At 40.8% G+C, this 14,596-nt stretch overlaps 1 protein-coding gene across 1 annotated transcript; it reads right to left on the reverse strand.

The window, feature by feature from the left end:
• Positions 1-47: 47 nt before the first annotated feature.
• On the reverse strand, positions 48-13,626 carry LOC114616514 (ethanolamine-phosphate phospho-lyase). Its single transcript, XM_028761958.1, has 9 exons — positions 13,462-13,626; positions 10,593-10,711; positions 10,209-10,368; positions 8,638-8,712; positions 5,456-5,546; positions 4,456-4,572; positions 2,128-2,210; positions 1,380-1,605; positions 48-438 (listed from the first exon to the last, which is right to left on the reverse strand). Exons 1-9 carry the CDS (start codon positions 13,515-13,517, stop codon positions 235-237), a joined length of 1,131 nt encoding a protein of 376 aa, XP_028617791.1. The 5' UTR covers positions 13,518-13,626; the 3' UTR covers positions 48-234.
• Between the last annotated feature and the right edge of the window lie 970 nt (positions 13,627-14,596).

The following is a 14,596-nucleotide window of genomic DNA, read 5'->3' on the forward strand; positions in this document are numbered from 1 at the left end:
TCCTTCCTTCCTTCCTTCCTTCCTTCCTTCCTTCCTTCCTTCCTTCCTTCCTCCCATCTCTTGGACTTAAAATCATCTTAACTACAGAAAAAGAAAACCTATAAGTGTGACTGAACATACGTACACAAATGTTTCCAGGGTGGTTCCTTAGTCTTTGGTTAACAGTGATCTTTGCTCTCTCTGTTTCTTAGTGTTTTATATATTTTAGTTAAACTTTGCAAGGTAAAATATAAGCTATTCAGCTGTGGAAAACAAATGAGTCTGTGAGACTTGGTCAACACACCTGACGTCCCCTATCAAAGGATGCTTAGCCTTCTGTTCGTTCAGTAACTCTATGAGATAATCCCCCACTCTGACAGCATTTCCTTGAAGGTTTTCCTTTTCAATTACATCCAGCACAGCCAAGCCAACTGCACAAGACACTGGATTTCCTCCATACTACAGACAAAGACGGGAAAGCAACAACAGAATTAGTGGTATTGCTTCATTCATGAGGAATTTGGCACTCAGCGTATGTCTGAAAAACAAAAACATACTTTAAGCCTTCAGCAGTCCCCACCAAGGTATACATTGTCAAAGACACACATGGTTAACATATATGCAAAACTATAATTTTAACTGAACTTTTTTGTAATATAAATCCTTTAGACTTAGAAGACAGATGATTTTATTTATTAGGATTCAGTGAAAATTCACTCCTGGTTGTATTCTTCAGGTTGTATAACTGGTATGAGGGATTATAAGAAACTTATTGATTCATCCAAACAGTAACAAAGTATTATATTGTAAATTAAAGATCCAGAAGTGTGGTTCAGTAAGGGAAATTAGAGCTTTCTGTCCTTACAGAGCTGACTGAAAATAGCTAAGCAATAGTTTCTCTGAAAAAAAAAAAAAAACAACCTTCTTTTGCTTTTGTCGGTAACAGCCCTGCTGCTGTGCACACTATGGTGACTCTTCTAAGCCTAACACTTATTACTTTGGGGGATAAAGCCAAAGAAATAAAACTTTCCAAAGATCAACATTTAGTGTCTGCTATGAGAGTTCACTAATATTCATGGTACCAAATCCTCTAAATGCTTTAAAATTGTTTGGGAAGTTTCAATACGATTTAAAACAAATAAGATCACATTGTCTGTTAATGAAATAAGCACTAAAGATTAGTAGAATAGCTGTCTATTATTAGAAAACCTAGCAAGACTATTTTGGGAAGAAGGAAAGCAGAAGGAAAAAACACAAAGAGAATTAAGTCTGGTTTAACCGAAGTTTGACAAGAATATTAGAGTGGTTTACTGCTAATACTTTTCTTTCCTATGTTGGAAAAAAGTCTGAGAACATGCATTATTTTCCCCTTAGAATTAAAACTGTGAACCAAAATTTACCGTATTGAAATATTCCATGCCTGCACTGCTGAAAGCTTCTGCAATTTCTTTGGTTGTCACCACACAAGATATCGGGTGACCGTTGCCCATAGGTTTCCCCATGGTGACGATGTCTGGAACGAAATCTTCACCATACATCTGGAAGCTCCAGAAATGTCTCCCAACTCTGCCAAAGCCTACTTGAACTTCGTCAGCAATGAACACAGCCCCTGCTTTGTGAACGTGTCTGAAAAGTAACAATGTACATTGATGCCCCCAGACCACTGAGTGTCCCCAGAACTACCCGAAAAGACTAGTGAAGTCAGAAAAATGTTAACCTGAAGCATCTGTCTGTGTTAAAAATATTCTAGGACTCAAAACCTTGTAGAGATGTTACAGGGTAGTCACATTGTTTCTAGATGAGATCTACCCCATATGCTGCTTAGAGTACACTGCATTGCAACGTTTCACTTGGGAAGAAAGCTGGGCAAGTAGATCTTACTAAGGTTAATTGATCTTCACATATTTACTAATTGGCAAGGTGTAGGGATGAGCCAATGAGACAGGATGCCCATCAGGAGTTGGAGCATAGTTCTAGAGGTTGGACCATGTTAAATTCTTTATTCTTTTGTATCTCTGGAAAGACCAGGGGGTATCCTAGAGTCCTGAAGTAGCAAGTAGTCAGGAGCAGATTTTTACCAGCTAGCCTGGAAGAATGGACCTTAATGTGCCCTCAGTTTGACCAAGGATGCCCAAGTCAAGTACATACTCAGCCACTTTCTGGAAGTAGCCTGCTGGAGGAATAATTTGTCCACCACAACTCTGCATGGATTCAGCAATAAAGGCAGCAATCTATACAAGAAAAGATGGGGTCAAAAATCTATACACAATAGGCTCCCCTCATACCCCTAAAAGAGGAGAACATCCTACACAGCAGGTAGGATCTTTAAAATCTTTTTATTTTAAAGATTTATTTTTATTTAATATGTTTGGGTGTTTTGCCTGCACATACGTCTGTGCGCCAGTATATGCAGTATTCAGGGAGGCAGAAGAGGGCATTGGGTCCTCTGCAACTGGACTTACATATAGTTCTTAGCAGTCATGTAGGTGCTGGGAACTAAACCTTGAGAGAATCTGTGCTCTTAACAGCTAAGCCATATCTCCAGCATAAAGAGCATGCTATTTTAAAGAAGATTTAAAAGGACACATCTTTATTTTTAATTTCATGAGTGTGCATGTCTGCCTCTGTATGTTTGTATGCATATGTGCTGGTGTTCAAGGAGGCCAGAGAGCATGAATCCCCTGGAGCTGGAGTTATAAGTGGTTGGGAGCCAGCAGCCATTGGTGCTGGAAACCAAACTCTTGTCCCCTGAAAGAGCAGTATTATATTCTTGACTGCTGAGCCATCTTTCCAGCCCTTAGGGTTTAAAATGGCTAGAAATACACCCATGGTAAGTGCTAAATAGACTATCAATTATAAATAAAAGCTATGTGTGACAGAAGAACACCCGTCTAAATGATGTCCTAGGACACCAGTAAAGCCACCAAAGGAGATGGAGATCACGAGAGGGCAATATTTTTTTGTCAAGTTGTGTCTGAGTCAAACTAATATATGGATGTCTGTGGTATGAACCTTTGGAAACTGATCTAGGTTCAAAAGGCATAACCTTGGTGCCCATTCCCAAGTTAGTCAAACCGAACTGCTTGAGGCCAGAGTCAACACCAAGGATGTGGATGGGCAGCCTGTGGCTACACATGAGGGGCTGCATTGCTGTTACAGTAAGCTTCCCTCAGAAGCCAGGCATCTCAACAGTAACTACAGGGGAAGCATGTTACAGGCTATGGGAGGGGGTGCTCAAAAGAGCAGATGCTGATGGAAGAAGGGAAAGCTCAAGAAAGGCACGAGAAAAGAGATCTAGAGACTCAAGCCTGCATCCAGACTCCTTCCTAGCAGCATTAACCTGGGTCAAGTTCTTTACCTCATAGTTATTTAGGGTTTTAGCTATAAAATTGGGCTGCTGGACCCCAGAGATTTCTGTTCTAACCATCCATGACTGTGTAAGCACAGCTGACATTTAAAAGCACATGCCCTGTATTTACTTTGTCATAGCTTTCAGCATTGGTAACTTGGTTGTATCAACCCCCAAAATGTTAATTATTAAAAAAAAACCCACTTGGACCCTCTGTTAGCAGCAGGGTTCCTATGATCTTGTTAGGTTAAACATATTTTCTGAAAACATTATTTACCATCTGAAACTCTGAAGCTCTTTTGGCAGGTAGAGCTTCAGGTTCACCTGCCCAGAGATGTTACAGAGGGCATGGAAGCAAAACAGGGGTGGGGTTGGGTGTGGAGGTAGGGCTGTGGGTGGGAGAGACACCCCAGAAAGAAGAATGGTGCTTCTGTCATGAAGATAAAAAATATCGCAATTCACTGGAAAAGGCAAATTGTTTTAAACAAAGTATTCGTATTGTCATGTCTGTGCCGTAAGCTAGTTTGAAGGCCAAGTGCTGTCAAGTTACATTTAATCTGCACCTAGGTAACCCCATGATGAATGAGGAGTGAACACAAATCTGAGGACAGTAGGGTGAAGACTGAAAACATCAACCCCTTTCCTGTTCTCAAGGACTCTGGTGCCATCCTGGAAGCCCAGGCCTAGGTGGAAAGGCTGTGCTTCTGCCCTGGCTGAGTGAGAAGCCGAGCCTCAGTTCTGTGATTCCTGGAGGCCCACTAGCTCCTGGCAGCACCACGCTCCCCTAAGGATCTTAGAGCTTGGACAAGTCCTGACACTGGAGCCTCTCTTCGCCTCCCCCTTGATCCTCAAAGTTGGAAGAATCCGACCCTCCGGACCAGACCCTGTATAGTACCCTAGAGTTCAGCATTAAGCTGTCAGCACTGGAGAAGTGTAGTAATTATATTTCTATGATAAATAAAAGTTTGCTATGACAAAGAACTTTCGAAACAAAAACCAAGTGAAAATGTAACCAGCCAAGAACAGAGGCATTTTAGATTTAATCCTTTTTCTTCTCTGTAGAGAACTCCAGCTGTTGTAACCATCTCCATAAAAGACTTTTAAAAAGTGTTTCCCATGATGCCAACCTTTCTTCCGCTGCTCTGAGCCTCTTCAATGATTTTCTTCACCTCATCTGCATATGCAGTGGATGGGTCTTCGTGGTCCTCTCTGTATTTCCCTCTGTAAGTATCTGGAGCTGGTGCCTAAAATATCAGATAATACAGATTCTTGTTATTCACATCTTGACCAAACATAAAGACCAAAGGACCATCTAGTTCCCCACCAGTGTATGTTGGAGGGTGGTCCTGAGGACCCAAACACCCCCAGTGTCTTTATCTTTCTGTTCATCTCTGAATGCTGTGAAGAACTGACCTCTGAATTGTGAACTGGAACTTAGAAATGCCAGCCCTTGTAAATCAAAGCTTTATCCATATTCACATAGGAAGCAAATTCAGACAGGCAAGTGCAATTACATTATATAAAACTAACACAAAGTGGAGACTGAAACTAATGACTATATGGAAAAGAAATTCACACTGTTGATTATATCATAAACAATGATCACTTAGGAAGCTCAAAGTTCTTAGTGCTTAAAGTCTTGCAACAAAGCAGTGCAGATGCTTACTGACCCTCAGTTAACACAGTGATATGAAATGAGTTTCACCGTTTCGACAAATTGGCTGGCCTCTCTGTTTGATGCAATGTACCTTTTTCACAATTTGCATTGTTTCCGTAACTATGCTTTACGTAAATTGTATTTATAACAGCCAGACAAGCTCATCTAGCTCTGAGTGTTGGCCTCATACTAGTGATTGGAAGAGTGGCTGAAGACGAGTGGACACAAGAGCTGACGACAGCTGTTAAAAGTCTGATCTACCAGTTCTACCACTGAACTCTCCTCCCTTGATTCTCACTCTGAGCCACATGCAGCCAGTCTGTGGCCCCCTGAAGTTTAGCACTTCCCACGACTGCTCTCAATCTTAGTTTCTTTCCCATGGTTCCACTCTGCATGGAAAGGTTGAGGTGGATGGGAATAGATGGTTTTCTAGCCCCATTATCCTGACTGTGGGACTCAGGGATATTTACCACATGTACAGATTCCCTCTTGACATCTTTGCCCTTCTGAAACTTATACGGACTGATCTCAATTAATGACGACAGGTGACCATGGTAAGCACTGAAATGAAAAAGAAAAGTCACACAAAGAGTTCCAGGAAAGGCTTTTTTGTAGTATGGGAACATAGTGTTGCCTATCACTCAGCGTCAGTCATCTGGGGAAAGTTCAATACCAGTGCCACATTTAACTGCAAAACTAGGTCTAGTCTTCATGACAGTACTGGCATTTGATTTGTCTATTGTCCCCCATACATATAAGGATGTACTTGGAAAGTCTGGTATACTTCCTCATGGGCGATTGTTTTTATTACAGTAGGAAAAACAGCAATTGTTTTTATTACAGTAGGAAAAACAAACATCACTTCTTTGAATTATATTGCTAAATTAGATTCTCTAAATGTGGATATTTTATACCTTCATGTAATCTTGTGCGCTGAGTTTTCTATATTGTCTAATTAATTAATTAATTAATTTACTGGATCCAGGGCATCAGACTCAGGCTATCAGGCTTGGCAAGTATCTGCTGAGTCATCTTACTAGCCAAAGTTTTTAAAAATAGACCTCACAGACTGTTCTGTCTGGCCTCAAGTGATTCTTCTGGGCCTCAGCTGGGACTATGGGCATGTGTCACCCTGCCTGGTTAGTAAGTCTGAAACACAATTTTCTAGACAGACATGGGTTTCTGATTGGAGTGCTATCTAGAGGATGCTTGGTTGGAGACATTAGGGAAATACTGAGCGATTACGGAAGAAAAACTCAGACTGAGAGATGACTGAGTAGTAGCAAAATTCCTCTCTTTCACTTAACATACAAATGGTGAAGATATTCCTCTTTCTGTTTCTTGCCCAGAAGTGTAATCAGCAGATGTAGAGAGAAAAGTCTAAAAGAGCCATTCACAGATGACTCCAAATAGACCTTCTCTGGCCTAGGTTGTACAGTAAACCACAAATCAGCAACAGAAGGATGAGAATCCCAACTGAAAAAATGATAAAGAATATGAAAAGCGTGCTCCCAAGAGATGATGAAAGCATAAAATTTATGTGAGAAGATTCTCAAATCAACATTGCCAATTGAACAATACAAATCAAGACGTGTTATACCAAATAGATTAACAGCAATTAGGAAAAAGCAGAAAGCTGGTTAGCATTGAGTTTGGTTAGGCTAGGGAGAGCAGGCCTTTTCTGTGTGTCTGGTGTCACAATCACACTGGAGACAAATATGACAAAATTTAATTAAATTAGCAGCACCTCGCTGCCCAGCTGTCTTATTTGTGGAATTTATCCCCGAGGCATTCTCAGAATGTCCTATGGAAGAGCATGTAGAAGGATCTCTGCTTGTGCAAGAGTGATGTAATCAGTGCCCATTGCTGTGGGGAAGGGATGCTGTACAGTGAGAACAATATTGTAATCCAAAATGGCAGCAATTCCCTACTCAGAGCTATGGGCACTTGAACATCTGTAGTCTGATCTGACAATGTCCAAGCAGACACTGGACTTCTGATACTCAGTGAGTTAAAAAGGAATGCAAGATATGTCAACATACCTCATGTTGACTATTGAAATGACAACACACCCACAAGCTACCCCAAACTACTAGAACATTTAAAATCCCATATGTGTCTCACATTATGTTTCTATTGGTCAGAAGTGAATTAGAGGAATGGGACAAATGTCAAGAATTCTATGTGGGATGAAATATGAAAACAAAGAGATCTACAGTAACGTTGGCAAAGCAAGAGGCACATAAGATACCGCACATTTTACATGATACAAAAAGTAAAACGATGTGAAAGTCAGCACAGGGTTAGTTGGAAGGAAGAGAAGGATTAGCAGAAGTGGGAGGGAGAGTGGAACAGCGGTAAGTATGATCAGAAAATATTATGAATATGTATGAAAATGTCATAGTAAAATAAATTGTCATATACAATTAATATATACAAATAAAACATTTCAAATAGCATAAAATAAATACAATAAATATATTATTAAATTGGCCATAGGGCTATAAAATATATAGTAAATACATTATTATAGGTGTCCATAAGTGATAGAGAATGAGAATTTAAAAAAACAAATGCCTCAACCCAAGTGTGTTTACCTCCTAATATTTCATATCAAAGATGATTTTCAGGGAGAATAAATTAAGGGCCACTAAATGAGGGGATTAATTCCGGATTACTTGGGTAGATCCAATACGGTCAGAAATGTCTTATAAGTGAAACAGGAGACAGGAGCGTGATGATCAAAGATAGGGGTGTGAGGAGAGCAGCAAAGGCTTGGTGAGGTAATGGCTGACTGAAAATAATGCCTGGCACTGTCGGTCATGAGATGCAGACATATAACCCGGAAGAGCCAAGAGTTCCCCACAGATAACCCTGATTTTAGCTCAGTGAGTTATTTTAGCTTTCTGATGAAATCTATGGCAATAGTTTTGTATTGATTTGAACCCATAAGCGTACTGTAACAAATGAAGCAGCAACAGAAAATGAGAAATCGCGTTAAGGGGGGTCTATAGGAGGGCACAAAGTAAGGTCACGTTTTTAGTTTCACTATCTGGGTTTATGGGGTGAGGGAGTAAACCAGATAATTTAAAAAGCATTAGTAAATATCGATGTCATGTTTTTCATTTAAAATCAATAAATTCAAGTTTGGGAAGTAAGAGTCAATGTGACCATTAGTAGTTGTGATCAAATGAAAAAGAACTAAAGTTTTAAATTTGCTATAAATTGATATGTTTAATATTGAGTACAGTAGATAATCATGATATTGAAGCAAATGTTTGGATTTTAAAGAAATTAATTATGTTTTTATTTTGGAAACATTTGAGTTACAGAGAGGTAGCACTAGGTGCAATGTGTAGTTAGTTACCAAGTAAAATGTCAGTCCAGATTCTCATCAGTTCTATAAGGCTGCTGTCATCAAGACACTCAGGAAAGTTGCCCCATTTTCAGTCTGCTTAGAAAGAGTGAATTAGCCTAGAAAGAGAGGATTCAAGCTAGACTCAACACCTTATTGTGTAATTTCAAAACACTGTTCCAGGTATCCACCCTCCTCCATAAGTGCCTGTGGTCTTAGTACAGATGAGTTTGGTATAGATTAGTACACTTCTGGCTCTGATGGCGCTTCTTCCTTAGAAGCCTGCCTAGGACTTACTGGTCAAGAGTGATCACATCCTGGTGGCCTCGGAACTGCCGTGCCAGGCGTAAGGCTAAGTCGTTGGCTTCAGATCTATTGAGATAACACAGAGAGGGGACAAAGTGATAACCTATTTTTTTTTTAATGGCTCAGTGTTAGTTACAGAAATTGTAAGCTGTCATTTATTCAGAAATAATGTCATAATGTGGAATGGAAGCCTTCTTTCCCACTCCATCCTGCTCGGCTAAGTTCTCCCTGTAACTTTGTAACACACGTGTCACAGCCATAAAAGAATAAGATGCATAGAAGAAATCCAAAGAATGGCAGCTATGCTTCTCACTTGGCCCAGCTGCACCAGGGATGACTAGCTCTCAGCACACTAAGAATCTCATCGTAAGCCCTATCTCAGGAGGGATGGACCACCCTCCAGCCTGGAGGCCAAACCATAGTGCATTGAGTCAGTGCTTCATTAGTTTCCTTATCTGTAAGATTGAGATCATATGTTTTTCTAGTTCAGAGAGTCTAAATAAACTCTCCTTAAGTGGAGAAAGGAAACAGTCACTCAAAGGATGCTCATGGCAGTGTGTTTGCTTCTACTGATTCTTATGAAAACACTGCAAGGGAATATTGCCACCTCCTATCCTAAGAGCGAGGCAACAGCCTCCGAGAGGTCAAATAAAGCAGAACGCCATTTCTTATCAATCAGAGGACTAGCCAGGATTTAGACAAGATATCTGTATGACTTTGACACTATTATTTTTTACAATAGGCATGCAGCATCACATACGTTCTCTAAAGGACAAGGCTGCTTGGAATTCATCCCTCTCTGGTAGTATAGGATTCTCTAGAAATAAAAGTTAGATATTATATTCCACTTATACAAGGCAAGAATGATTTGTAACAACACAGGGGACCCTTAAATACCTCTTCAGTTCATTACAAAACAAAATAATAATGCTCTTGTTACAAGATACTGATTGGAAAAGAGAGATGCAGGAAATCATAACAAGACATTATAGCTTTATAGATATCAAATCCAAAACCATGTATCACTTTAAAAATAGGAAAGCTGCCTACAGCTTCCCCCAAACAGAACATTACACTTTCAGCTTCACACGTTCTTGGGCATGCATTTGCAAATCACACCTTCGATATCTGCATAGTTGTCCACAGAATGGAGACATCGCCATTTGTGCTTACAGAATTTAAAGGTTGGAATGTATCTTCACTTGGATTTTCTTGTGTTTGCATTGGAAAAATATGCCCAGGTTTTTGTAAAACAGCAAGTCAGTCAAAAATCTTATGAAATTACAGCTTCTTTAGTGGGGTCATTTATTTGCTGAAATCTGCATTTAATGACTACGTGGGCTCCCTGTTTTCATGACACATTTTACATTGTGACAAGATGATGTCACTGGATCCCATTAGGTTCAGAGTAATGAATGAAAGTAAAAGATTCAGAAAGGTCCACTTCTAACGAAGGTCATTTAGTGAGTGGCAAGAACTTCCTTACATCTTTCTAGATGTATCCAACAGAAAAGGTGCGCCAATGAAGGGGGCCGTGGGAATGCCAGAAACTAGACACGTACCCTGAGTTGGTGAAGTAGCAAACCGAGAGCTTCTGAGGCAGGGTGGCTGTAAGGCGCTTGGCAAACTCAATGATGTTGTCATGGAGGAATCGAGAATTTGTATTTAGTAATTCCATCTGTTTTGCGGCGGCTTTAACCACTTCTGGGTGACAGTGCCCCACTAAAATGTAGGAGTTAAAGGTATAAGTTACAAGTCTAACGACTTTGGAGAAGAGGGAAATTCTGAAGGGAAAGAGGATTTGGGCTCCTTGCTCCCCTTGTTTTACTGAAGCCTTTCCCTTTTAGGGTGACTCAGTAGAGGAAAAGGACGTTTGTCACGAAATTTCCAAGATGAACCAGGTTCCGCAATAATTTCCTTCAATGCGCTGTGCACAGGATGCTTACCGTGTGCTACGTTGTTGATGCAGTCTAAGTACCGTTCGCCTTTCTCATCAAACATGTACTGCCCCCGGGCTCGCATTATTTTGATGGGATCCGCTGCAAAGAAAATCTTGCACGAGGGCCTAGAAATAGGCAAAGGAAATACTTTTAGTACGCAGTATTTTTCCTTCTCAGTGGAGGTCAACTGTGGAAAATTACAGTTACATAAGGAAAGAGGAAAACATAGGCCATGTGACCACATTATTTTTTCATTTTATATTAGCTTGGAATCCTTCATTCTAATCCACCGTGGGTGTCACTGGTCACAATTTCTATGCTAGAGTCTCATGAATCAGCTTACTTAAGGCTCATTTTTTCGGGCTGGAGAGATGGCTCAGTGGTTAAGAGCACGGACTGCTCTTCCAGAGGTCCTGAGTTCAAATCCCAGCAACCACATGGTAGCTCACAACCATCCATAAGGAGATTGGATGCCCTCTTCTGGTGTGTCCGAAGACAGCTACAGTGAACTCATAATAAAATAAATAAATAAATTAAAAAAAAAGACTCATTTTTTCCTTTGGGAAATTTTATTCTACTGGAATAAAAATGGCCACCCCCTGCCCCTGATAGAGGCTTTCTGTTATGTCAGAAGCTGCTATATACCTTAATAAATGCTATCTCATGTAATACCTATAACCAGTTCCTCCTTCTCTCTCTTTCCAAATTACTTTATAAGAAAATTAATAGGTAACTATAAACAACTTAGAGTTGTGTTCCAAAGGGGATTTTCATGTATTTTGAGTATCTCTTGCCCTGTATCAAATAAATGGCTTCCCACCTTAAATATTTAAATTAATTTGTTTTGGAATGCTGCTGTGAGCAAAATGAGTTCCTGTTATTTTTAACATTTTGGCATAAAAATTAGGAACCTACAAATATTACTGAAGTTTCTAATCTTGGCTCAATGGACTTTTAACACCTAAAACTAAAACTACATGATTTTTTTTTTCGGTTTATTAAGACTGGGTTTTTATGTAGCCCTGGCTGTCCTAGAACTTGCTCTGTAGACCAGGCTGTCCTCAAATTCACAGAGATCTGCCTACCTCTGCTCCAAATACTGGGATTAAAGGATTAAAGGATTAAAGGCATGCACCATAACTGCTTGGCTAAAATTATGTTTTTATTTTGGTGTGTTTGCCTATGTAAAGAACTCTGTATACATTCTAGAACAGTGTTCTCAACCTGAGGGTCGCAACAAAATTGCAGTTATGAAGTAGCCATAAAATAATTTTATAATTGGGGATCACTACAACATAAAGAACCATATTAAAAGGTTTGGCCTTAGGAAATTTGAGAACCACTGCTCTAGGGGTTTGTGGAGATTTTGTAATATTTATTGATTAAGGTGATATGCAACTATTGAGAAAATTTTTTGATTATTGGGAGTAGTGGGCAACCTCGAATTTTAAAGTGGCACATGGCTGTGGTATAGGTTGATGGAGTTTTATGTGTAGAATTGAGGACTGAACTCCACGACTCGTTAGACAAGCAGTCCGCCAGAGAGGTATAACTATACCCACTTCCTAGCTTATGTAGTGTTTTCTTTTAAAGTATCAGCTAAAATTAAAAAAAGAATATATATGAGAACATCTTGTTGGCTGAACCACAACAGTTAGTTTGTAGCTACAAGAGCCACCCGAAGAGCCTTGAGTCTGACTGACAGGCTGCAGAGCTACCCTTGCCTTTTAAGCTTACCTCCGTGTGGCCATCAGACTGTATGGAAAATTCTAGCTTAGTCCATCCAACAGTCCATGGTACATTCTTTCACAAACTTTGCCATTTTCCCCTCAGAAATCATGTTTCTGAAGGAATCTAGTTAGGAAAGGAGGCAATCAGTGAATGAAGGAGGAATTAGGATCATTGTGAAAGAGGTCTTGGTTTTTTTTTTTTTTTAAATCAACTTTCAAGAGCCTTTCTGCTGGAAATGAGGAACTTCAGTACTGGAACCTGATTAGCCTTTCTCCTGGAGTTCACTGCTTCTTCCCCTATTGCCTCTGTCTGAATATCCTTTTGCTTCACCAGGTACACACACACACACACACACACACACACACACACACACACACACACGATGGATCGGGTCTGTCTATTCCTTGGCAGCCCAAGTATACACACACACTGTAGACAGCGCTTCTATGGGTTGGGGCATCTTTCCTATGATGTTTGTTTTGTCTTTTAAAAACCCAGACACAAAATGTTAACTCACTCATTCTCATTTGCTCCTAGGATGTCATTAATATGATTTGGCAGGCGTGACACAGATAACATGATACCTAACCAGGAGTAGAGTTCAGGTCACTCTTTTATACACACTGTTATACTACTAAAGCATAAACACAGAGAAAACAAACTCCAGGAGAACGCAAATCATGAGGACACAGCTTGGGAGACCGGAAGCTGTGAAGCGCTCCCTGAAAGCCCTGTTTTTTTATATAGGTGATTTAAGTTTTTCCATTAGCTACCGAAACCCTCTGTCGCCTCACCAAACATACAGGGAAAAAGTTCACTTAAAATAAAAGTTGTCAGAATGAGTTCGTTTTAGGAGAAATCAATCAAATGATTTCTAGGTTCGGCTGGTTCTGATGGGCATAGAGGCAAGCTCTCCATCTTGCTCCCAGTGCTTATTTCTCTTGGCTGGATACCCTCTTCCAGGACACTGAGAGCCATCTCCTCCAGCCACCTGCTGCTCTGGCTCCCGGGAGGGAGCTGGAGCTGCAGAAGCCCTGTTGGCTACAGGCAGCGGCTTCCAGACCCGCGTGTGTGGTGCTTCCTCTCTCCCACCCAGCTCCAGCTGTTTGCCCTCCGCCCCTTTCTGCCAGCAACTTGCACTTACCCGATGTGCTTCTCCCGCAGCGCCAGGGTGTCCTGCTTGCTATAGAGTTCGCACATGATGGTTGCACCCTTCAAGTCAATGAGTGTTCTTCCCTCTGTAGCCTGGGACGGCACAAAGGAATTTTTCCCCACCTGATGCCTCCTGCCCTGGGTATCGGAGGTCACTGGTGGCATTAACCACCTAGGGTCATTCCCTTTTTAAGTGTAGCCTGACTTTGCCCTTCGCCAAGTCCCTCCCTCCTGCTCCCCTCCTCCACCTGGTGCCTGCTTAGCAAGTCAGCAGCCAGGCCACCTCCGCCCCCAGTCTGACTGGCTCTTGTCCCTTCTGCAGATGTCCTCTGCCCCCCCCATCTTATTGCATTTAACTTGCCTTTCTTAACTTTGCCTGGGTTCTGCCTTGCTTCCCCTCCCTGTAAATTCCTTCCTTCCCACTTTCTCCTTTCTTTTCACTGCGTTTCTATACCATCTTGTAAATCAAAACCTGCCATTTACTGCATACAAGCAAAAAGCCATATACACCCACGTCACAGGACAGAGATTCAACCTGTGTGTGTCTCAGATGGGGAGTGGTAGATCTGGTATTCCAAACATCTACTCTTAACAGTCCTAGGTAGACACCTCTAATCTCTAAAGCAAGCCAAGAGAAAAATAAGGCAGGCTATTTCTTGTTTCCCAGTTAGCAAACATGGAACTCCTGTGTGTGTGTGTGTGTGTGTGTGTGTGTGTGTGTGTGTGTGTAAACCTCCTGTAGGATGGCTTTCCCTTAGAATTTGAAGTTGAATACAGAAATGGCTTAGACCTTATTTCATGATAACTATTGAGTTATACATTACTTTCAGAGCCAGAGGGTCACCTTGCAGGTTCTGCTGATAAGAACTGAGAGTCACTAGGGAAAGAACAATCTCAGTCAAGGTCACACAGCTATTCAGGCAGAATCTACGATTTCAGTTCAATCTGTGTTTTGGAAGTTCAGCAGAGAAAGCCCTGTTTGTATCAACCCATCTAAAAAATATTTGGATAAATATGTTATTTTATGCTAAGATACTTCTAAAACTTTTTATTTTCCAAGATATGTGGAGAAATGGAGTCCTATATCACAAAGGAAGGGCAAAGAACACCAGGGTATTGGATGAAAT

This window comes from Grammomys surdaster, unplaced genomic scaffold (assembly GCF_004785775.1).
Source record: "Grammomys surdaster isolate TR1022 unplaced genomic scaffold, NIH_TR_1.0 332339, whole genome shotgun sequence".
In the NCBI taxonomy this organism is placed as follows: Eukaryota; Metazoa; Chordata; class Mammalia; order Rodentia; family Muridae; genus Grammomys; species Grammomys surdaster.

Coding starts and splice junctions, on each gene's coding strand:
- LOC114616514 (XM_028761958.1), bottom strand. CDS start 13,517: ATGTGCGAACTCTATAGCAAGCAGGACACCCTGGCGCTGCGGGAGAAG. Junction 10,369..10,592: donor CATCAACAACGTAGCACACG/GTAAGCATCCTG, acceptor CCTACATTTTAG/TGGGGCACTGTCACCCAGAA. Junction 5,547..8,637: donor GATGTGATCACTCTTGACCA/GTAAGTCCTAGG, acceptor TTTTCATTTCAG/TGCTTACCATGGTCACCTGT.